This window comes from Pongo abelii, chromosome 7 (assembly GCF_028885655.2).
Source record: "Pongo abelii isolate AG06213 chromosome 7, NHGRI_mPonAbe1-v2.0_pri, whole genome shotgun sequence".
Taxonomy (NCBI): domain Eukaryota; kingdom Metazoa; phylum Chordata; class Mammalia; order Primates; family Hominidae; genus Pongo; species Pongo abelii.
This window is the reverse complement of record NC_071992.2, coordinates 17,897,532-17,923,667: the sequence shown is the minus strand read 5'-3', so window position 1 is coordinate 17,923,667 and position 26,136 is coordinate 17,897,532. Positions and strand designations below refer to the sequence as shown.

The window sequence follows — 26,136 nt, the reverse complement described above, 5'->3', positions numbered from 1 at the left end:
AATTTAATTTAAAAACTTTGTTTTTAATTTAACAATTTGCAACCTGAAAGCAACATTTACTTTTTTTAATTGATCAATGAAAGCAATGACCATAGAAAATAAATTTTTAATGACCATTGTATTCACCTAATCAGAGAAATGACTTCTTCATCTACTCTTTCCCCCCATATTGATTTGTCTCTACTGCAATTAATATCCCATTATATAAATCACAGTGCCATATAAATGCATGTGAATAAAAGGTTACTGTTATTAATATGTTCTGAAATATAGAGAGAGTGGGCTTCATTGATCCATTCTAAAGATTAGTAAAAATGTGAATCACTTTGTTTATTTCATTTTTCTTAAATATTGTTTACACTGTATTCAAATCATAAGAGGTATCCAGATACAAAACTACTGAGAAGGAATTGGACAAGAAAATTATTTTAACATCGTAGTCATTGAAAATAAATATTTGCCCTATCTGATTTTAAAATATTTTAAAAATTGCATAGTTACTTTAGAAAATTTTATTCTCACCCAGAATATATTCCCATATGAACACTGAATAAAATTTGTTTGCATATGTAAGTGTTGATATTAAAATTTACCAGCTGATTCCAAAAAATCAGACAAGCACAACTCGTAGAGCATGGTAACTTTCTTGTGGATGTTTAGTGAGTGGATAAGTCAATCAAGTGTCTATAATGATACCTGGATTGGCTTTTCCTGTGACTGTCCCTTTGCTTTCTACTGCAAAAATGTGGAACCTTTTTTCTTCTTTTTTATTCCAATAGGCTTGGTAGTAACAATATAACTGGAGATTAAAACAATTTTAATTATGGAAGAAGATAACACTTTCTAACAGTAGGCTGGGCTTTTTTGTTTTATTAGATCCTAAAAACAGCCCTTCCCTTCAAGAGAAACTGAAGTCCTTCAGAGCTGCACTGATTGCCCTTTACCTCCTTGTGTTTGCAGTTCTCATCCCTCTCATTGGAATAGTGGCAGGTAACGTAACCCCGAGTTTTGAAATTTAGTAACTCGTCCCATGAATTGTTCATTGCCAAAGCAAAAAAGAAGCATTCAGTCGTTTGTGTATGGTACATTCATAAAGAAAATACTGTATTACAAAGTGTCCTTCAAATTCGTTAAGTTAAAAAACAGATTCCGCAAAGTTAAGTAGAAAAAAATAGTTTTTAAATTAGAAAAAACAAAATAGAATGGAAAAAAGAAGTGCAAGATAAAAATACAGATTTGTAAAAGTAAAATGAAAAGGACTAAACTCTTTCAAAAATATATTATCCTCTAGAGTCCTCTCCTTCTAATGTGGGTGACAAATTTCAAAAGTATTCATTTTGCCAATGTGAAGAAATAACATGATCATTTACATTAACAATGGCTATACTATAAAAAAACAAGCCTGGTGTCCAGGAGAAGCTCTTCTATTCTTAGTACTGAGAGCAGAAAAAATATTTCTGTCAGTTTTTAAAGAGAGGAGACTTTGAAGAATAATGGCCTACAACTTAGTAAAATCCAGTTTATATGACCACATTTTTCATAGGGATATTATTTAAAATATCTCTGAAAATAACCTGATAGTATCTTCTCAAAGAAAAAATATACAACGTGATACTTGGGCTCAAAATGATGTTCTTGAGGTATATATTTCCTTGGAGAGTCTGACTTGAACCGGAGATAGATTTGACTGTTTCTGCAAGGGTAGATAGCTTGTGTACACCTTAAGCACGTATGTAAATATTATTCCCCTCGTAGCATTTTGGATGGATTTGATGTATTTCGATTGGCATTTGAATTTATATGCCTTATAGCTCTCCTCTTCTCTATATGACTGATAAAATGTCTGCCCATATGCTCTAATAAGAGATAGGCTGGGAATAAGATACATTTTTATGTGCATACTAAGCAGTTTAACAACAGCAACAAAAAAGTTCCTAAAGACCAGGCCAAACTTCCTCTGCTACAGGGCAGTCTAAGGAAGTATTCCAAGACAGAGCAAAAATTCCACTAAGATAGATATAATAAAAACAATAATACACCCTTACAATTAACCTCTGTACAGACACTGTAATTATTCTCATGATCCACATAAGAAAATTCAGACAGCTCAGTATTGGAGCTGGAGTTCCCATCGAAGACTTCTGAACTCTAGTTACTCTGGTCTTTTGTCTCCCAGCTTAATTAAGTCTTTATAAAACAATGTGGTTGGCCAATAAAAAACAAAAAAGTCGGCTGGGTGCAGTGGCTCACACCTGTAATCCCAGCACTTTGGGAGGCTAAGGTGGGCAGATCACGAGGTCAGGAGATCGAGGCCATCCTGGCTAACAAGGTGAAACCCCGTCTCTACTAAAAATACCAAAAAATTAGCTGGCTGTGGTGGCGGGCGCCTGTAGTCCCAGCTACTAGGGAGGCTGAGGCAGGAAAATGGCATGAACCCAGGGGGTGGAACTTGCAGTGAGCCAAGATCGCACCACTGCACTCCAGCCTGGGGGACAGAGCGAGACTCCTTCTCAAAAAAAAAAAGAAAAAACAAAAAAGTCACCACAGGAAAATATTTTCCAGAGGTAACAACTTCTTTTTGGCTATTAAAAATAAACTAAAACAAAAATCCAACCATAACAACCAACCAAACAACCAAACTATTGTTGTCTGAGTAAAAGGACCTGACATGTTTGGCATTAAACAATCAATTTCCTCATAAATCAAGGTTATCTGTATGTTTGTTTATGTCTTTGCTTATCAGTAATTTGAAATGCATAACTAAATGATGCTTCATTGTTGGGATTATTACCTATAAGCCAATTAGAATTTGAGTAGATTTCACTTTTATGCAAATCACTGCCTGCAGAGCCAACACCAGGGACCGCAGCTTCTGATAGGCTCATGCAGATTGCAGACAAGAGCCGGAAAATAATTCACGGTTCTAACCAAGTTCAAAGTCCCTGAGCTATTAGAAAATACTACCAAGTCAACACATTTGTTCTGGAGTTTACAATGATTGATTTGAAGTAGTTTGTTTACTAAAACTACAGTAGGTACCTACTAAAATTGACTAGACACTAAGAATGTTCAAATTTTATAAGTTCACATCAGTATCAGATTCACCAGAATTTGGAAAAGGCCTCACTATATTTATTATGTATTAATAATAAACAATTGACAATCCACTTACAACTTAAGTTGTAGATCAGTATATTTTTCAAAAAGAAACTAAAAAGCAATACATATCTCTACTTGGCATAAAAAATTACAAATGTAGACAGAATACATCCCTAAAATGGTAGAAGTTTGGCAAATATGAATTGATGGGTGAAATAGAATATTATATATAAAACTCTATGAAGTGAATTATATATTGAGGGGTGTTTTCTTAATTATAAGGTTTATTCCATTTACAACCTTTTCTTAAAGAAGCTGCTGAAACACTATCAGAGTGTAACAACATAATACTGTGTCAGAACAATAAGATAAAAATCAAGAATTTATGTATATATATATATAAATTGTTACTGAAATACTAAAAATTCTTTAGCTGAAAACAATATCCATTTGGGGTAGGAAAAGATAATTCCAATATGAAAGAGTAGGTATGATCTGTAGAATCAAATCTGTCCATAGGTTGTTGCACAGACCATAAAATTCTGTCTCCTTTCATGTGTGAAACAGAAAAGTCACAAAATGCCATCTCTCCAATAAAAATAAGTGAACTTTTGAAAATATAAACCCCGGCATTCTTTACCTAGATATATGATAAAAAGTTAACATTTTATAGAAAAATTAGTTTTCACTCAGGGTTCGATGAAACAGGCAATTTGTGTTTTTAGATCTATTAACAAAATGTAGCATTTACTGTCATCTCATGTTTAAGTTGTCGTCAAATTAAAAATAGTTGGTCACGTGACCTTAGTCACATTGGGGCTTCTCTTTCCATATTGTGAAAAATATTAGCTTTACTGATACAAAATAAATCTTATTTCCAGTGAAAGTAAAACTATACAGTTGAGCAATCAGTGCAACGTGCATAGTAAAATAAAGCAGAGAGATGACTGTGTTCATGGGAACGTCCAACTCCAGAAAAAGATTTTTATCACACAATGCTACTTCCCCATAGTTAATCAATATTGGGCATGTAGGTACTTGAATCACATATCTTGAATCCAAATATTAATAATAGCAAAAACCTGAAACTTATTAAATGCTTATTACATGCCAGGAAGTGGTCTAAGTATTTTACATATAGTTCATTTAATTATTTGGACACTGACTATTAGTACCCCATTAATACAGATGGTGAAATAGAGGCAATGACAGATTAAGTAACTTGTCCAATGCCATAGTTTATAAACGGCAGAGCCAGAATTGCTAACCCAGGCAGTTCTATTCTAGAATCTAAATTCTTAACTGCTACTTCAAAAGAAATAATAATCAAAAAAGGACAATGTTAGAGGAAAATTTTGAAGTAATTTTGATAAAGTTGTTTATATGGGCTTCTGATTGTTACAGTCAAATTCCATTCCCAATTGTTCTTTTATTCCCAGAGTAACTCAAGCAATACTTTCCACATAGTATATAAGAATTAAATCATAGAATTAATGAATGCATGGATGAGGCTGTCAACCCAAAACTTGGTCCCCACAATGAATTTAATAAATGTGATGAGATACAGTTAAGAAATATACTTTTATTTCCAAGTTATTGATACGTTAAGACATATAGAGTAACATACTCAATACAAACTCTATTGTAGATCACATCAAAATATTGTCATATTTTCTTATTTCAAATAAGCTAATATTAAATTAATAAAACAAGGAAAAATATGGTATCATATATTTTTTGAAATTAGAATTTAACTACATATTTAGGATGACACTCTTAATGTAATAATAGCTACAGTAGTAATGCTCATCAAATAGCTTCTTTTTTTTTTTTTTTTTTTGAGACAGAGTCGTGCTCTGTCAGCCGGGCTGGAGTGCAGTGCAGTGGCACAATCTCGGCGCACTGCAACCTCCGCCTCCTGGGCTCAAGCAATTCTGCCTCAGCCTCCTGAGTAGCTGGGACTGCAGGCACCCACCACCACGCCTGGCTAATTTTTGTATTTTTAGTAGAGACAGGGTTTCACCATGTTCGCCAGGCTGATCTCGAACTCCTGACCTCAAGTGATCCACACACAGCCTCTTTAAGTAAAGGTAGTAAATACGGTGGACTCTATAACTGAGATAATATCTCTCATGTACAAGGCACTTTAGAGGAATAGATATGCCTATTTAATTTGTGCTCACCACCACTGTTGAGGTAATTGTTACTTTTACAAATTGAGAAAACCAAAGCAAGGAGAGGGATAAGTAACTTGTTCAGAGTAGCCTAGTTGGTAATGGAGGAGTGTAGGAAGATTCTAGAATCAGGGAACTTGATCCTATGTAAACACCAAGCTGTTATTTATTGAACAAAATCCTTGAGTTAGGGGTAGAACTAAATGTTTTTCATGTGTTGTTTAATTCTCAAAAATCTGTAAAAATGGTACTATCACCATATCACTTTTATTAGAAAATTGATAGACTCAGGTGGAGCTGCATATATTTTTGAGCAATATGAAATTATTCCTTTTATTGTTCCATAATTGTCAAATGTGGAAAATCTTATACATCCAATCTAATATGAATATGACTAACATACATGTAGATAAAAGGTATAAATAGATACATATAGAGAGATATAGGAAAACAGAAATCCTCAGCTGTCACTGAATAGTGATAAGATTGTGTTTAACATTTTCCTCATTGTCTGTAATTATTCATGTTTTTTTTTTTTTTGAGACGGAATCTCGCTCTGTTGCCCAGGCTGAAGTGCAATGGCGTGATCTCAGCTGACTGCAACCTCTGCCTCCCAGGTTCAAGCGATTCTCCTGCCTCAGGCTCCTGAGTAGATGGGCCTGCAGGTGCCCGACACCACGCCCGGGTAATTTTTGTATTTTTAGTAGAGACGGGGTTTCATCATGTTGGCCAGGATGGTCTTGATCTCCTGACCTCGTGATTCACCTGCCTCGGCCTCCCAAAGTGCTGGGATTACAGTCATGAGCCAACGCACCTGGCCTATTTTTGCATAAAAAGTTACTGTTTAAGCCTTTTATTTTTTTGAAACTATAAAAGGTATTGCTTTAGATTATTTCAGAATGATAATTAGCTTGTTTAGAGAACATATGCCCATTGGGGGATATCTATCAGCAGCTCAGTATGTTCCTAAAATACTATTTTAGAATAGAATTTTTTTTAATTTGGGAAATAATTAATCACAAGATTGTTCATCAAAACATTGACTATATTACTGAAAAGAGGCAATCTAAATGCAGCTGTTTTTTTAAATAAATCTGGCAGATCCATACATATAATACAATGGAGTTTGTTAAATTAGTTTTGTAGAACAATATTAATAATATGAAAAAGTACTTATGATAGAGCATTACATTAAAAAGTTGTTTCCAGATTGTTTAAAAATATCATATTTTAAGATAATAATATAAGGGTTGAGACACATACACCAAAATCCTAGAGTTTAAACTAGGATGGTGAGATTCATGGTAAATTATTTTTCCATATTATCTGTATTTTCTAAATTTTCTGCTGTGAATATATATTTTATAATAGTTAAAAAGGAGTCTTATGAGAATTGTACCTTTATAAAGAGAAAAAATGTATTTGCCCAATTTCCTGCTCCACCAACTGTGAATTAGGTCTGTGTTAACTGAAAATGACACTTTTCTGGCAGCTCAAGTGAAAGAATGAAGAAGATAAACCAACAATTTATCCATATGATGCATGACATCACTATTTTACCACTTATTGCTTTTGTCATCATCATGATCATCATTGTCATTGCTAACATATTCAACATGCTTAGTTCAGAAACTGTATTAAGCATTAGTCCACTTTATTCTAACAACAGTTCCGTAGACACATAGCCTTTCATAATCTATAGAATTTTTTTGAATTGGCAAAGCCAAAATCAATGGCCAAGAAGATTCATACAAGCAGCAATTCAGAAAGCGTAATATAATCCTGGAGTCATCTTAACATAAAATAGGAAAGGGAGAATGTATGCTTCTCAGCAATATACATAGCATAGTTCACACATTGTAGATTAAAAATAAATACTCGATTTAGCCTAGCATTCAAAATGTTAGAATGGAATGGAATAAAATGAACGGAATGGAATGATATGGGATGGGATAGTGTATGCATTTAAGGATCAGGCCATGACTGGTTTATTTTTACTTAAATATACAGCTCAACTCCTGAAGTGGGAGTCGAAGAATTGCTCAGTTGGTTCAACTAATGCAAACGATATAACCCAAAGTCTCGCGGGAAAAGGAAATGACAGTGAAGAGGAAATGAGATTTCAAGAAGTCTTTATGGAACACATGAGCAACATGGAGAAGAGAATCCAGCATATTTCAGACATGGAAGCCAACCTCATAGACACAGAGCATTTCCAAAATTTCAGCATGACAACTGATCAAAGATTTAATGACATTCTTCTCCAGCTAAGTACTTTGTTTTCCTCGGTCCAGGGACACGGGAATGCAATAGATGAAATCTCCAAGTCCTTAATAAGTTTGAATACCACATTGCTTGGTTTGCAGCTCAACCTAGAAAATCTGAATGGCAAAATCCAAGAGAATACCTTCAAACAAGAAGAGGTAAGAGTTTGGGGACTGCAAGGTCACGTGCCGGAACGGAACCCATCCAAGTCTCTTCTCCTTAGGCAGTACAGGAAAGCAAAAGTTGCAAACCCTGTTTCATCATCCTGTTTACCCTGATTTCTATGGCTGACTTATCCTGATTTTAAATGAATGTTAAGGGATTTAAAACGGATTCGCCTTCTCCAAACTCTTAGAAAAAGGGGAAATTTTTCCCATTGAATATAGACTCCCTTTACATATTTTATAAATACTGTTAAAATGTCTTTTTAGACTGCCTAAACCAATCATAATTTTTAGATTATCTTAGCAGATCTTGAGAAGTGAACACTCTGTATGTGTGAATTTTGCAAAAGACCCATTTGATATGCTTAGATTTTTTTTTATTTGTAAGTTTCACTCAGAACTTTTGAACTTATACATGGTCCTCACCTTAAGGTGTCAGAAGACAATGGTATTACAGTTTGTGTATGGGGAGTCTATTGGTGAACCTCATCCCAACATGTTGATATTTCGTTTCTATTCCATGTCATGTCTAAAATCTATCAGTGTTTCCTACATTGTTAATAAGTAAGCATATCAAAGGTATTGGGATATCAAAGCCTTGGGCTATAGAAAGATTAGAGAAAGTGTACGAAGAAGAAACTGTCCATAGTTTTGAATAATATAAGAAAGAGAGGAAGCTAAAATGTTAGTTATCAGGATAGACATTGGTTAAGTTGGGGGAAAGAAGAATGGAGAAAAAATACTATTTATGTAGAAATAGGGTCAGAAGAGCACTGAGATGAGGTAAGGACAGAGGGAAGGTGGATGAGATGGAAGAAGAAGGATACATTTGATTCTGGCAGTGCATTAAATCCTGCAGAGACCATGGAATGTTTTTGTTTGTTTGTTTGTTTGTTTGTTTTTGAGATGGAGTCTCACTCTGTTGCCCAGGCTGGAGTGCAATGGCGAGATCTTGGCTCACTGCACCCTCTGCCTCCCAGGTTCAAGTGATTCTCGTGCCTCAGCCTCCCATGTAGCTGGGATCAAAGGCACGTGCCACCCTACCCGGCTAATTTTTGTATTTTTAGTAGAGACAGGGTTTGCACTATGTTGGCGAGGCTGGTCTTGAACTCCTGGCCTCAGGTGATCCGCCCATCTTGGCCTCCCAAGGTGCTGGGATTACAGGCGTGAACCACTGTGCCTGGCTGACCATGGAATGCTTTTGAATCCACATGTGAGGAATTGAAAGCAAATTGGAAACTATTTGAAAGATGGTAGAGATTTTGAACCTGTTTGAAGTGATAATTAATGGAAACAATCAAAATCTGGTGATCAGTGAGCTGTTTGAGTTGGGATAGATTACACTTACATTTTGGAGGGAACTCCAGCATTAGAAAAGGAAATACAAGGGAATGGTGAAAGTTTGAAAGCTATATACATCTTTAAAAACAGTAGTCACTCACAGAGACTTAGAAACTAGGTCAGTGCCAGTACGTGTGTGTGTGTGTGTGTGTGTGTATACTCCTGTGTACACTGAAAAACAACATTCGGACTCTCATCTCCGTTGCTTGAATAATTTTATTGATCTTTGAATCTTTAGCTCAATGTAGGAATAAATAAATTAAATGAATGCCTGAATTTGTAAATGGCATTTGAGGAAATGGCTTATAAGTGACACCAGCATAACACTTATCAAGGACACACCAAACATTAATTTAAAAGAAAGAGGAAGAACATTGGCACCAAATGAAAGACAGGGGTGGCATTTATCATCTCCATCGACAGAGGTGAAAGGGACTGTATGACTACAAAATTAAATGCCTGTTTCTAGGAGGGTCACTGGTGGTAGCATGTGGAGGGAGTGTGTGGATGCTGTATAGGATTTTTTGAAATTAAATACACTTTTCCTCCTCCCAGTAAAAATAATTTCCAATGAAATTTGACAAATGTAAACACCATATGCAGTTTTCAAAGAAGGGAATAAGAAGGTAGCCTTAGCGGCCAGGCGCAGAGCCTCACGCCTGTAATCCCAGCACTTTGGGAGGCCGAGGTGGGCGGACCACGAGGTCAGGAGTTCGAGACCAGTCTGGCCAACATAGTGAAACCCCATCTGTACAAAATAAAAAAAAAAAAATTAGCCAGGTGTGGTAGTGTGCACCTGTAATCCCAGCTACTCGGGAGAACCACTTGAACCCAGGATGTGGAGGTTGCAGTGAGCCGAGATCATGCCATTGCACTCCAGCCCGGGTGACAGTGCGAGACTCCGTCTCAAAAAAAAAAAAAAAAAAAAAAGAAAAAGTAGCCTCAGCTTTTAGGTATGATGAAAAAGCTGGATGATTCCTGGTTTCTAGGAAGCAAAATCACTGTCCAGCCACTTAACACTTTATGCTGCGTGTCTGGAACTACCTGACATACTTGCAGCAATTTTTAGCTACCTAAATTAAGTCAAGTGTATTTATCATGGTGGTGTGCTCTAAAAACATCCATGCTCACTATTTCACCTTTATTGTAATGATGGTATTGTACAGAAAATGTCAAATGGTCGGGGAAGGAGGAGGTGCAGGATAGAAAAATTCTAATCTAGAATAAGGTTTTGTTTGGGAGAAGGCACAGTTAGAGCAATGAAAGGTGATAAGTCTCTCTGCTTAAGTATAGTGTCATTGAAGAGGCAATTCTAGATGCACATTCATTTATTTTCAAAGGTCTTACACTCTGACCATCTTCATCCTCTCACCTAAGCTTGTCTAGTCCAGTCCAACTCAAGAGAGTGTGATATTCTTTCTACATCTATATTAAACAAAAATAAACCACTGGCTTATTTCCATGTGCAAATGGGAAATGAGTATCTATCAACTTTAGAACATAGGAGTACTTAATACAATAATAAAGCATACAATGAAGACAGAAAATGGGATAAAAATAGAACAGAAAGACAAAAATTATTACCAGAATAGATGAGAAGATTTGGTTCATCAAAAAGAAAAAGCCCAATGCTGAAAGAGAAAACTAAGCAAAGGATCTAAAAGAAAAATTAATAAATATTAATCATCAGAAATTTAATGACTGGATACTTCAACCTCACTATAATTTGAAAAACAAGTTAAATAATAATGATTTGCTATGTACCTACTCTTACTATGCAAACTTAAATATATTAATGGTACCCAGTATTTAGCGGCAAAAAGTGGACACTGATACGCAGTAAGAGGAAGAAAAATGGTAGCATATATTTGGAGAGCTGTTTAATATTTAGTTCCTTTGGTCAAATCCACTTCCAGGAAGATGTTCTATAGAAGTACTTACATCAATATATGAATATATTTAAAATGATGTTCATGGCAACATTGTTTAAAGTTGTAGGAAAGTGCACAGCTCAAAACACTATGAATAGGAATCCTAAATAAATTTTGAGAAATATATTTAATTCCACTAAATTACTGAAAATATCAGACTTTAAAGTATTTTAATAGATAAATATCCTTAATATATTATTGAGTAAAATATAAAAGCATATTCCAGGATATTGGTAGATCCTCTCTCTTTTTCACACTCTAATTATATGAATGTGTATGTATAAATATACACAAAATATACATGTGTTTGAAAACACAAAATACTAATGCCTCAAATACAGAGGCAATGCAAATTGAAGGTAAAGCACTGTTAATATGCGAGTTTGAGGTTTTATTGAGTATGAAACTCTATTGTCAATGTTCATCACCACTGAGGATTATGACATTAAACTTTGCTTATTACTATAAAACAATTTCTCATATAAATCTATCAAATTTACAGAATTTGAATATGTTGCCACTGTAAGTACAGTATGAAGACATTTTACTTCAGATAAATTAAGACCTTATGATGTTTATTGAATTTTATTGTTAGCATTTTGACATCTATATATATAGGAATGGAAACTATCCTAGATATATTAAATTGATTTTTGAAGTGTGTTGTGACTGTAAACATTCAGCCATTCAGTCAAGAGGAAATGTTTCACAATTAAAGAATTACTACTTTCAAAACAGTTTTCTAATTTCTATATTCTTATTCCATAAAACTCCTGTAATATGTTTTTAAAAACCTGAACTCCGAGGGTTTCTTGAAATTTCATATTTGATAATTATGTATGTAACAAAGGCTGTGAATGCTCACTTATGTTTTACAGGAAATCAGTAAATTAGAGGATCGTGTTTACAATGTATCAGCAGAAATTATGGCTATGAAAGAAGAACAAGTGCATTTGGAACAGGAAATAAAAGGAGAAGTGAAAATACTGAATAACATCACTAATGATCTCAGACTGAAAGATTGGGAACATTCTCAGACCTTGAGAAATATCACTTTAATTCAAGGTAAAATGTCTTGTCATTCCTCCAGAAAATGATATATATATTAAAATATACTGATACATGCAGAGATTTGATATTTGAAATCCTATGGTTTGAAATATATAGTTTTTGAGCTTACATTTACTGCAGATACCCAAAGGAAAGAATATTAAAATCAGATCAAGACAGGGTACGATAACCAGTAACCTGGTATCATTTCAATAGAAAGGGATAAGCAAAATATATCTTAAGGTCTAATGATTTTCTCATTTTTAAAAACTACCTCATAAGTACTGAATACAAGTTTTCTGTAATTACAAGTTTCTTCACATGTTCACAAACCAAGCTTGTTAGTATTGTTTTTTCAAAACTTCCAGTCTTTTTTATTTCTTACTTGACTGTATTATTAATTAAAAGAATCTTTTGAACTCTCCAAAATAATGATGGATTTGTCCATTTCTTCTGCAGCGCCTGTTAGTGAAATAAGGTGAATTTAATCTTACTTATATATATTTATTATATATATATATATGCTTTCTTACTATGTATGTAGGCTCTCAGTTTTAGCTTTACATTTTAGATATTTTAGTTTTAGCTTTACATTATACATTTTTTCTATATTTTGATTTTGATTTTCTATATTTTGATTTCAAACATTTGCATGTATTTTTCTATATTTTGATTGCAACCTTTTGCCTTTTGGTATCCTTTGTTTTAGGTTTGTCTCTTGTAATGAACACTTACCTTTTCTTTTTAAAAAATATACAATATGACCATCTCTTTTCATTGTATTTATTTCCACTATCTTATCATGTGCTCTGGTTTTCTCCAGTTTATTTAATGTTTCTTTTGCTTTCCTTTATTGCCACCTTTGGATTGATTAAGATTTTTCTCTTGCTGAATTTTTCTCTCTACCAAAGTTACCAAACAGGTTTTAGAAACTTTGTAGTATATTTCTATTTCTTATTGATTGTTGACCTTAACATTTATTTTGAAGTCTAAAGTTGATCAGTATCTTAACATTCATCCTAAAATATACAAGGAACTGAAAGTGGTTTGATGATCCTCTTCCCTAATTTCCTGCTAATATTTTTAGTATAGTTTATTCTACTTTATTTTTTTTATCAAGAACTTAGTCAATATTATTTTTCTTTTTTTATGCAGACAATATTGTGGAGCCCTAATTAGGGAAAAGTAGTCAGGCTGGTAGGACCAGGGAAAGCAAAGAGAAAGAAGATAAGCTATAAATCTGCCTTTCTTCTTTGTCCAGAACATGTAGGTCCCTCCTGCATGAAACTTATCACCAGATACCTGCAAGTTAACCCACTGTAACCTTGGCTTACCAGTACTGCACAAGGTCTCTTCAGCATACGTTATAAACACTATTCTATAAAATCTTCAGCAAACCTTTGTTTCCTGGCAATAATTTTCTCTTCTGCTGGCCTGCTCATTGCCCCCTTGCAAGGTATTTTCCTGCTTTTTCTAATAAATCTGCCTTTCTTTATCTACAACCATCTTGGTAAATTATTTAACTCTGCACCACTGGCTCAGATAGTCATCACTCACCCACAACAAATATTTATGTAAATTTGCCCATGAATTTACCAATTGTTCTCCCTTCTAAATGCACCTCAGTCATTTCCTCTGGGATTATTTTCCTTCTGCCTGAAGTTTATCTTTTGGAAGTTCATTTAGTGAAAGTAAATTGATAATGAAACCTTCTGATTTCATTTTCTCTATTTTGTCTTGATCTTTGAAATTGTTTTACTATATACGCACTTCTTAGGTTGACAGTTATTTTGATTCCTTCTATCAGTGTGCTGAAAAAATTGGTCCCCTGGCTTCAAGCTTTTCTTACGGCTCTTAAAATGACTGCCACCAATCTGTTGGTCATTCTCTTTGTCTTCATATCTGCAGTTTACTTATCTGTGGTTTTGTATTGATAATTTATCCATTTAACATTTGTTGTACTTCTTATATTAGTGGATTTATGTCTATCAGTTTGGGAATATAACCAGCTTCATTCACTTTGACTATTGCTTCTTCACAATTCTTTCTCTCCTTTCCTCTGTAACTCACAAAAAATTCATATTGGATGTTCTCATTCCAGCTTCCATGTCTGTTAAGCTCTATTTCATGATTTTAATATTTTGTCTCATTTTATATCAGCAACTAGAAAAATAGAACTAAGAACTTCATGTGATTTCATTTCGAATACACTAGTCTGAGAAAATTAAGAAGCCTAATAATCAAGGGAAGACAATGAAAAAAAAAATAAAAACAAGTCCCAGAAAACTATATATAGACAATTTTTACTTCTAATGCTTATAGTTAGTAAAATTATGTAAACTTACAGACACATAAATATGTAACATAATGGTTGTTTTAAAATTTAAGAAAATGATAAACACAAAATTCAGGGTAATGTTTATCTGTGAAAAGGAAATAGATGAATGAGATGGGGGAACATCTAGGTAGATACCAATTTCTTGGATTGTGGTGTTGCAAGGGTATTCTCATTATTGTACTTTATAGCTTGCTTATACAGAACACATATCACATATAGTATTTATCACAGTAAAATAGATGATAAAGAAAAATTTGAATTAATCAGATTTTTCTCTAACAATTAGATACCTCCACTTTGGATTTCAAATAAATGTCCAAAGCTTTACAAATTCAAAACCAAATCCTCGCTTCTTAAATAGCCACCCCCATCTGCCTCCCCAAATCTGTTGCATTTGCAGTCTTTTTGTTGGTTTTGTCATTTTCCAACTACCTGCTCACTCCATGATCTTGGAAGCTGTCTTTGACTTCCTTGCTCTCATTCTCTACATAATCCATTTGTAAGTCCGACTAATTCTTATTTCATACCATATGTCAAATCAAACTTCTTCTTACTCTCTATTACTACTCTAATTCAGGCAACCATATCCCAGTCTGGTGTATTACATCCACTTCTCAGTTGGTATCCCTGGCTCTGCTCTTAGTCCATTCTAAATAGAGAAAAAAAAAATGCTATTTAAGAAAACCCACACAAACTACTGGATGCGTGTGGTTTCTCTCTTTACACTAGATGTGTCTTTTGTCTCTCTTGCTTAAATCCTCCAATATCTTCTCATTAGACTTGGGATAAAATCTAAACTTCTACTTGGTCTGTCACCTGTCTACTTCTCTACCCTAATTTTCTAAATCTTCCCTCTGTCATCCTTCTGCCTAGCTTGGAAATGTGGAAGAAGGAAGTGCCACGAACAAGTAAAAGTTAATAAAGAAAAAGTGTTTGTTTCATTTCGTGCTGTCCATAATGAACACTAGACATTTTCTCTTTCTCTTGAAATGTTCTTCTCTACATCTCTACTCCTTCTTGGCTGCACTTGAAGTTACCTCCTCCACCTTCCACCATTCTTATTCCAGACTCCCCCATCTCTCTCTACCATGATTTGCTTTAATTTCCTCATAGTATTTACCACTATATGAAATTATGTCATCTCTACATTTGCTTACTTGTTTAGCTTGTATCTTCTCCAGTAGAATGTGAGCTCTGTGAGGTTAAGTCTTCTCCTTCTTGTCTACCTCTGCATTCCCAATGCCTGTTAGAGTGCCTGGAAAATAGTGGGTGAGCAATTATATATGTGTTGAGTGAATAAGTGAAACTAACACTTTCTTCTTAGCAAGTTACACTCTATAATAGCAGAGTCATTCTTCCTGGTTTCCAAGCTATCGATTTTAATTATTTTATATCTCCCAAGACCACCATTAGTTCTCAACGTTCTGTATTCTCTATTCCCTTGTCATTTCTTTATATCCTCATATAAATTATTCTTATCACTTCTTTGCCAGAGTTGCAGTTGTTTCCTGCCCAGACTGTAATCCTTTTTTGCACCCTTGTAAAATACAGCCTTGCTTTAGGAAGCATAAAGACTCTCTGTTGCCCCTTCGTTAGACATACAGTTTTGCCTGTAGCACTCAAGGTCTTCTTCAGTGTGTCTCTTAGCTAGTCTTGAATGCTTCATTCCCTCCCTTGTCTTTTTTGTATATGAAATATTCCAACTAATTTGACTGTTATTTTAATGTACTCAGTACTTTGTGCATCCCGTCTCAGGTCTTTTCCTTTATTTGAAGTATTTTCTCTTTGATTTGTATTCAAAAATATCTTATTTATCTTTCAAAGTCCATCTAAGATGCCACCTCTTGCATGAAGCCTTTGCTGGTTCTACCAACAGTAAGACCCAGCTGATATTTATTTCTGTCTTAATACAGAACATTAAGCATTCTCTCACAAGAGAGAATCACTAATGTGATAGTTATGTTTAAAAGTATCTCATATTCTCTTCGAGAACCGTGTTAACTCTTCGTGGACACAAGTTACTTCAATTAGAAACTATTCTTTATATCTCTTATAGCACCTAGCCATAAAATATATATTAATTAAATTATAACTTAAGAAGCATATTTTAGAAATTAATGAGTGCTTTATCCTTTAACATGTGTTGATTGCAGGGTTAGTGTAATTACTTTGTGTTCTCTTTTCCTTTATATTAATAATCACTTAATAATTATACAGTTAAAAGAGACAAAGATTTTTTAATACATTTCTCAAGTAGTTATAATAATTAGAGCCTTAAAGAACTACATAAAATTTCATTGTGGAAATGGTGAAGTAGAGTTTGGTGGACAGTTGGGGATAACATGATTTAAAGAAGCAAAGATGAACTCTAGAGAAAGGTATTTAAGAGAAATAAAATATAATATGGCTCCGTGGTGAGAATAGCTAACATTTTGTTTATTTGGAAAAATTTTAGATATATTGGCTTCCTAGGATATAAGAGCACCAAAAAAGAAATATTGATTTTTATAGTAGAGAAAATGAAAAAACAACTGAGGATATTTGAATTTGGAGTTTTGTACAATTAATTACTGAGATTGTAACAGCTGGACTGTAGGCTAGAAGTGGCGGTTCATGCCTGTAATCCCAGCACTTTGGGAGTCTGAGACAATATAATTCCAGCACTTTGGGAGACTGAGACAAGAGGGCCTTTTGAGCCCAGGAGTTCAAGACCAGCCTAGGCAAAGTAGCAAGACCCTATCTCTGAAAAAAAAAAAACAAAAAACAAAAAACAAAAAAAACACTTAACCAAAGGAAAAAAAACTGAATTGTGAGTTTATCTAACCACTATGTAAAGGAAAAATTCAGCTGAGGAATAATGGAAGAACAGATACGGAAAATGAAGTCAATTAAATTTAGAACATGGTAGCATAGGATCAGGAAAGAAATGAAATGTTCTAGTTCTGATTTTACCCAACTAGCTTTAAGAGCTTGAGCAACTCACTCTCTGACCCTCTATGAATATGTTTAGTTAAACAATATTTAAAGTGTCTTCCAGATTAAACATATCTAAATCAATGAGCATGAAAACTAGAAAAAAAAAAAGAAGCAGGTTTAGGCAGCAATAGACTAGAAGATGTGGCAGATTTTTATGATGATCTGAATATGAGATAAGATTGAAAACAAAGTAGAAAATTAATGCTCATAATGAATAAAAACTAGAGAAGCATAGCTCTGGAAACTTAGATATTATTAGTGCTATGTTATCATCTGAGGATTTTAAATGATATGATACGCCTGGGTTTGCTTTTCTAGTAAATTGTGTAATTCTGTTCTATGATATTGATGATTATCAAATGTTATATATCAGTACTTTTTGTGGTTATATAGAAATCTTACTTTTCCTTTTTAAGAAGTAATCATGGAGGAAGCTAAATAGTAGATTTTGTGTATGTGTTTTATAAAGGTAATTCTTCATGGCAGATTATTGTGATAGTATTTATGAATTATTCCTATAACTGTAATTGGAAATATTAAAGATGAAAAATAATGTAAATTCTATGGCTTCTTGAACTAGAGTAAATCATACATTTTGCCCAATATTAACCCAGTTTTTTTTTTTTGACATGTATCAGCAAGGGAGCTGACAGGTAGCATTTTGTCCATTTATTGATGCAACGAGGCAGTTATTATGTCAATATGGAACAAAATTTTGAAAAGACTAAATGGAAATTATGAACAAAAGGTGACTACAAGAGACTCTAAGTCTTTATTCTTTTTTCCATACTATGGCAGAATAGGTTACTGCATTTCCTTAATTTGATAGAGACATTGCAAAACGGATTCTTATCAAAAAGAAGAAGAAGGCCAACACTGAGGGAACTAGGAGGTGAAATAGATAAAACACATTCAGACCAGATTAAAAATCTCTAGCAATAGTCCAGCTGTGTGGTGGTGAAGATGTGAGCTACGATGGGAATGGAGAGGAGGCTAGTTTTGGAAGGTGGCAATGTAGTGGATAGTGTTCTCAAAAGTTCTGCATCAGAAACTAAGAGTAAAGTGGTATATAATTTGTTATTTTATTCCCCCGATGAATCTAAAAGACACTTAAAACATTTATTGAGATCCTTCCAACATTTTGTTAGAAACAGTAAAAGAGCTATAACAGTGTACAAAAATGAAACATAATGTGAGATTAATGTTACATGAAGAATAGAATGACAGTAAAAATGTACATTCAACACGCCTAGTTTGAACTCTAACAAAAAGCTTTACCTGTTTTTCTTATTGTAGGATTCGAATACCAGGTATCAGTATTTTTATATAAAAATACAGAGAGGGATCTTTAACTCCAAATTTTGTAAGATAACACGGATGTATTTGCTGTGATTGAACTAGTACTCCAAAATTAAGTATACAGTTCCCATAATTACATGTAATATAATTGAAAGGATGGTTAGTAATTAGGAGAGTTCCTTCCATCTCTTACTTACCAAAGAAATGGTGAGAAGTCCATCTCAGAGGCTGAGTCTAGATCTATTCTCTGTGTCCCTTGTTTCTTCTTGTTTCATGTTCTAGTTTTTCCTGGAATGTCTGCGTCTTGCTTTGGATCCTGAGTTACTAAACTGAAATCTTTGCTTTTGCACTTTTTTCAAAACACCATCCTTGAGTACTATCCCTGTGCTTCCCTTCAATTAGTTCAACAAAATTCAGGCTGTAAATCGAGTGTCTGTCCTACCTGCCCCCCTCCCCTGGGATTCATTGCTATGTAGTGATGAATGGATGCAGCTGTGTTCATGGTTATGGAAGTTAAACTCCTTTTCTTGGGAAGTACTACATTCTTCTGCAGAGAATAGGGGACACATAGAGATTCCCTTTGATATAGAAACCTGACATTTCTTGTGCAGCACTTAAATATATGTCTCGCAACAATTAAGCTATACCTTAGAATATAATACACTGGTTAATTTCTAAAAGCCCTATAATATGTTGTTTGCATGACGATTATGTGAAAAAAAATACACATACACATTTAGGAAAGAAATGGTAAAGATCGTTAGTTAAAATAACACAACTACGAATTATATTTTTCCTCACTCTTTTTCTAGGCTTTTATGTTTCCTATAAGTAGAGTTGCTTTTATAATAAAAATACAATTAAATGTGTGTCCAATGTTGCATATGAAGAGAAAGGGACATTCTATTGAGAAGAGTAATGATATCTTGGGCCTCTAAAACCCAAATTGTACCTTGAAAATGGGACATACCAGAGGAATAGACAGAAGTAGAGTCAAGGAGGTCAAAATAAGCAACAAAAAAAGTACAAAATATACTTACTCATGAGATAATCTTTATTTATTTATGTGTCCCCCTCTTAGATTTCTTCAGTTATTATGTCTCCCACCTGATTAAAATTTGTAAACAAATGCATTCTAACCAGGGATGCTGTATATATTTGTATGTTTTCCTTGGACTATGTATGTGACCAAACTAGCAATTGAAAATGCTTCCTTTAAAATATCACTGTTTCCTTATTCTGTGGTGAATCTATTGAATGATGTTTCTCTCTGTTTCTTTCTTCTGGTGTTGAAAAGGAAACTAAGTGTTCTTCTTTAAATAAAGAAGAGATTATTTGTCCTCTGGACTCCATATGGAACATGGTATGTAGGTAGGATTACCTCTTGAGTTCTAAAGACATGCTAGGTATAATCATTTTAAAGGCATGATGAGCGGATATCTGTTTTGATGGACACAGAAAATATAAATGGCTAAATCAGTGTTATTTAATCACAGCTGTCAGGAGAGCCACCTGAAAAAAAATGATGAGACCAAAGTTTTCCTTGCAATGTCTCCATTTTGTTTACAGTATTTATAGCAATTTAGAAATTCTACTTAATATTTTACTTGAAAAAAGAATTCCTCTACTCATTTTCACCTTCCTGCCTTTCCTCATGCCTTTCTCACTCCCCAGGAATTGTCTTCCTTCCCTTTCTCTTCATTCTTGAAAGTACCCTTCATATCCTACTTTCTCAATGAAGACTTCAACCATCACTATTCACGCCGATCTACAGCTCACTGACAAATATCTGAGTTTATGGTCAGTTCCAGCAAAGTGCTTTCTGGTTGTCTACTGTGTGTGAATTTTCCTTTCCCTTGAGGGTATCACAAATGTCTTTTAAGTTCTTACTTATAGATTTTCCATATAGTAGCTAACTCCATATTATATCTATGTCTAACTGCCTAGGATGCATACAACACTAATGTGACTTTGTGCCAGCCTGCTGTCTTTTCTCTGCCCACAGGTTCTCAGAACATAGAAAAGTGTTAGGCACACTCATATTTAATATACTGTTAGGCTGTTTACTTTGAGGCAATGTCATCCTTACTAGTATAGGGCATTATATTCCTGAATAGCAGAATACTCCTCCATTCATGAAGTTCAGTCTTATACATTCTGTATTATTGCACAACAAATAGAAGACTTTGGATTTCCTTATATAAGTATATTGACAGATGACTAACCCATTTTTCCTATGCTTTACAACTATGATCAGTAATGTAATTTTTTTAAAGGTCCTCCTGGACCCCCAGGTGAAAAAGGAGATCAAGGTCCCACTGGAGAAAGTGGTCCACGAGGATTTCCAGGTCCAATAGGTATGGTAATTATAGCTATTTAATCATATACTGTAAAGATAGATGATATACATCCAGGTACATGTGTAGGGGAGGATTGCTGTTTTATTTATACCCTGCAGAGGATGTGTATGTGTGTGTGTGTGTCTGTGTTGGGGGTGGGTAGTAAATGTTCTAGTAGCCTAATCATATAATATACTGAATGATAAGCATTACTCATGATTTTCAAAGAAAATAAATGCTTTAACCAGAGTAATCAAATGGAATTGTTCATAAGTCTAGAGAGTGACACGTATATAATAGACAGAAAACAGTATAAGGCAGACCTAACCGTAGATCATATGTGAAGGGGAGTACAACAATTATCTTTGCACTGAATAAATCATCTTCACATTTGTAAGCGATCTCATTTTTAAGACATAAAAACTCACACTAGTAGTGAGTTATGAATCACAAGCAAATTGGACTATATTTCTTATATAGTATTTGGAATATATCTGTTTAATGAAATCTGAATGTAAATATTGGCTAAAATATGGATGACACTTACCTTTGCTGATGGTCACTCTCTGTGCTTTACTAAGAGCAAAATTGTTTCAAATTATTTTCCTCTAAGTTGTAATCTTGAAAGAAATATTTTGAAAGAAGACAATAGAAGACACAGAAGACAGAACATGAACTTTCTTCGCTTGAAAAAATAAAAAAGATAATAACATGATTGTCAGGTTAGCCTTGGCTTGAAATCAAATATCCTGCGTGCCGTTGGATGGTAGGAAGTAATACTGCAAGGTCTAATTATAACTAGAATGGTTTGTGTTACTAAAACATGTCTAAATACCATGTACTTCATCTTATTTTTCTGTCTTTTGATTATATAAAAGGTTCTTCTTTCTGATCAGTGTATTGACTAGCCCTGGTCACATCAGAAAAATTTTTGAAAATGAAAAGCACGAACTTGATACCTGCCTAAGCACATATATGTATATATATGTATATAAATATATATATGGCATATTATATGTGAAGATAGATTATATACATCCAGGTACACATGTTTTATATATATAAAATAGCAATCCTGCCCATATATATAATATGCCAAGTCGGATGGTATTAGTATTGATGTGCTTTTGAATGCCTTGCCAGGAAAGAATTTTTATTCAGGAAAGTCTTTCCACTTGACTAATGCTAATCAGATATTAACAATGCCGCATTAATGTCATCAGCAGGGGAAATAACCAATATTAAATCTGCTGCCAGAACTACTATTGTGTCAAGGGTCTATCAGCTCCTCCATACAAGCTGCAATTGTCAGAGCTTTATAACTCAACCATAAAAGTTCAGTCTGGGCTACAACTTGCCATACAATGCTTCATCTTGGGAGAATCTTCTGCAGCTGTTTCTGAACTATGAATGTATGAAATAGAAGGATTTATAAATTTCGGCTTGTGTTAATGTTATAAATAGACACCATTGCAAAGAATCTTTGATTTTGGTTTTTTTTATTGTAAATTAACGATTTGTCATGGTTTAAATTTACAGGGTAAAAAGTGATGTCATAATCTGTTGCTTTTGGTACTGCTCATTTACACAAATAGTCATTACCCAGTTCCTCATAAAAGACAGGTTGAGTTCCTGGGGTAATCAATGACTCTTCTAGGTTATCAGGTTACCATTTAGTTTGGTGCACTGCAAGAAAATTATTCAAAATACCAGGCATCTTTCCTAATGAATTATTTCTGGATGTCTTGCTACATTCTGTTCATTTCTTCACCAGATTGTCTAATTGCCTCATATTTGATACCGAAATCAGGAAGCAAAGAGTATATGATGGACATTCATACTAATTCTACTTTCTCATTTGAGCAGGTTTATTATGTCCCCATCTCTACATCCATTTGAGCCTACTAAAATCAGCTTGACCAAGTCAAACTCACCTAGACTCACAATCATGATGCAAATATCTGCAAAACCTAAGTGGTTGTCCTAGTAGCCTCAAATAACTAACACATTAAATATAGTAGAATTATTATTCATATACTAGGGTGGATATTATGTTTAAATATGCTTTATTCCCTAAATAATAACAAATTTATTTTAGAGGGCTATTTCCTTGAAAGCATGATAGGGAGAATGACCTATCACTTTTCACTCAAAAAATATGTGCTGAGCACTTTCTCCAGGCCTGGTGCTCTACAATACCCTGTAGAGTATGTGTGTGTAAACAGATACAGAATCTCTGAATTCACAGAGCTTCCAGGATGATAAGTAGTAATATAAGGGAGGCAAATGTCATGATCAAGGATTTTTTATCTCATGTGAGTTTCTTTTAAGGGGCTGATTTTACCCCTGACAACAATGTTTTGAAGGAGAAGCAACTTTATTTTCTAAAGGAATCTTTGTGTGGGCCATCTAAGAAGCTGTTTATGCCCCCAGTGTGATCAATAACAAGGTAGTTTGACCTGTAGGCATGGGAGGGGCTACCTACATGAGATGCCCTGGGAGAGAACTGAAGGTTTCTCTGGCTGCAAACTTTTCATCATCAACCAGTACTATTTACTTCCTTACGTAGACTGAATTTTCCACCATAGGAATCGTGCTTCCAGAAGAGAAAATAAAGCTCATCTTACCCATAGATATTGGAAGAGAGGAACCATATTTTATTAATGTTTATATCCACGTATATCTTTACCCTGGCCCACTCCTTCCCATAGGCTATGGCCCCAAGAAGGCCCCTCCCTAAAGCTTCAACAAGGACAGGATCCCTAAATATACACCTGAGTAAGGAACATTGCCTGGCTGCAGGCTGTCGCTCTACGCCTGAGTATTGAAAGTGGGTTTCTTCTGGAAGTAACAAATTGTGCCAATGAATAAAAAAATATCACTGTTGTGTACGTATCATTTAGTAAAACTAAATTTAGAAGCCTTTACAACAGGCTGGTGAAAATAATGATTGTATTACTGAGGAGGAGGATGAGGAAGAGGGGGAGGAGAACAAGAAAAGCTAACATTTACAAAGTAGTCATTACATGCCAGGCACTTTTCTAAGTGTTTTACATGTATGAGCTCTTTTAACTGTCACATCAGCCTGATGATGCAGAAACAAATAATACACCCATTTTACAGGTGCAATGCACAGTAAGGTTAAATGACCTCTTCGAGGCAAAGCTGGTATTTGAACCCCAATGGGCATGAGTGCAGAGTCCATGCCCTTAACCAGTCTGCTACATTGCAGAAAGGAGACTGAATGGAGCAAGATACCTAGGACATGTGAATAATTATCAGACCAGCTTTATGTAAGTGATTTGATCACTCTGGTCTCATGGAACTGTCTCTGTAAAATGATGGATTCTGACTGGATGATGTCTAACGTCTCTTGGAACATCCCATGGCTGAGATTCCATGTAATTGTACTTATATTGTCCATGAGTTAGAAGCAGGTGCCAGACCCTTTCCCATTGCCACAGATTATTGTAGAAAATTAGTTAATTGCCTCCTGAAAGCCTCAGGGTATCTGATCTTATGGAATACATTCAACAGCTGTGCTTATATTTTGGGGACTACATTTTGAAACATCATTAAACAAACAAGTCACATAACTCCATGGGCCATATAGAGTCTGCTTAACCATCTCCAAGAACAGAGGTCTATGACTGCCTGATTTCTCATACACTTCATTTACAGATGTATTTGCTCACTCATTGAAAACATACTTGATCTGTAGTTGAACAACCTTGATTTTTAGTTGAACAGCTGTGTTCTGAGCATCACTGTAAGGTACTTGAGAAGTCAGCATTGGATCAGAAGTCAGCATCTGATGCTCCTGTGGCCCCAGGATGCTCCTGTCTAAAGCAGGCACCATGGCATTCTCTATTCCATTACCCAGTTTTTCTAAAATTATGACCCCCAAATTACTGTCTTTCTTTGCTACCTTTCTCATTATCTGTCTCTCGTTTCTCCACTCTGGAAGATCTGTTTGGATAAGGATATTTTTAACTCCAGGAATGTACTAAGACTGGTACAATATATATTTCTTGACTTAATGAAGGAAATAGTAAAAGTAGAGGTTACTTGTAAATGGCACTCTACAAAGAGTAGGGGAATGTTTTCAAATTTTTTAAATTGGCAGAATTTACTGTCAGTGTTTTTATTTGTAAATTTGAATGACAGGTCTCAGTAACCACAAGTGCAGAAGTCTCACTGCGTTGCTTATATAGTGAAGGAAGGTATAAACATTAATCAGCTTGTACTGAGAACAGATGTTAGGTCTTTGTTAGGCTGTATACTATGAAGTCCAGCCAATATATACTACTATGTAATTAAATTGAGTTGAAATGTCCTGACTTTACTAATATTTCTATACATAGTTTATCACTTTATTGCTTTGGGAGCAATCGTTCTAGACATAGTTTATCACTTTATTGCTTTGGAAGTTTGCTTAATTTCTGTTGGAATCAAAGTTTTACACTGGGTTAAATACTATTTCTTACTATTAAGAATCATATACTTCTTACTGAGCACTTCTTAGAGGGCAGTTAGCCCAATTTTAGGTGTCTCTATTAATAAAACTCAAGAATAGATTTTTAAAATATATTTAATATATATAAGCCCTGTCTTCTGGAACTTATGAACTAAAAGTAATATTCCAAAATGTTGGTATTGGGAAAAGATGTATAATCAATTTCTTACAATGTGCCTCCCCAAGGGATCAAGTGAGACTGGGTGAATGAGATCTCTCTGAATTGATAATGACACAAAATAAGATGCCTAAACTGTTAAAATAGTTTATCAAGGACCACTGAACTCTAGGATAAAATATTTTATTTCATAGGAATACAACATTTTCTTTTATATGCAGTTGTTATGATCACCATAGTAATATTGGGTTAAAAAATCCATTTTCAGTTTTCATTTAAGCATATAAAACCCCGGGTTTGTGTAAGTATATAGTACATACTCATAAGTAAATCTGTGTATCGTGTGTGTGTGTGTGTGTGTGTGTGTGTGTTTATGTTTATTTACACTGGGATTACAGTGAAATATGTAAGAACAGGTCTGTGATAGATAAAGTAATATATTTCAGAGCCAAGACACCAATTTATTTTATAAAACACTCATTGATAGTTTACATTGCTTGAGTTGCATTTTTTTCTAAGGCAAATC

The 26,136-nt window shown here is 34.4% G+C and overlaps 1 protein-coding gene across 1 annotated transcript in view; it reads left to right on the top strand.

Annotated features, from left to right (window-relative positions):
- MSR1 (macrophage scavenger receptor 1) overlaps nt 1-26,136 on the top strand; it is a 77,358-nt gene that overhangs the window by 10,540 nt on the left and 40,682 nt on the right. The window contains exons 3-6 of the mRNA XM_054561218.2: nt 877-990; nt 7,284-7,696; nt 11,853-12,039; nt 20,914-20,994. Coding sequence (XP_054417193.2) covers nt 877-990; nt 7,284-7,696; nt 11,853-12,039; nt 20,914-20,994 — 795 coding nt within the window. The remainder of the gene's footprint in view (nt 1-876; nt 991-7,283; nt 7,697-11,852; nt 12,040-20,913; nt 20,995-26,136) is intronic.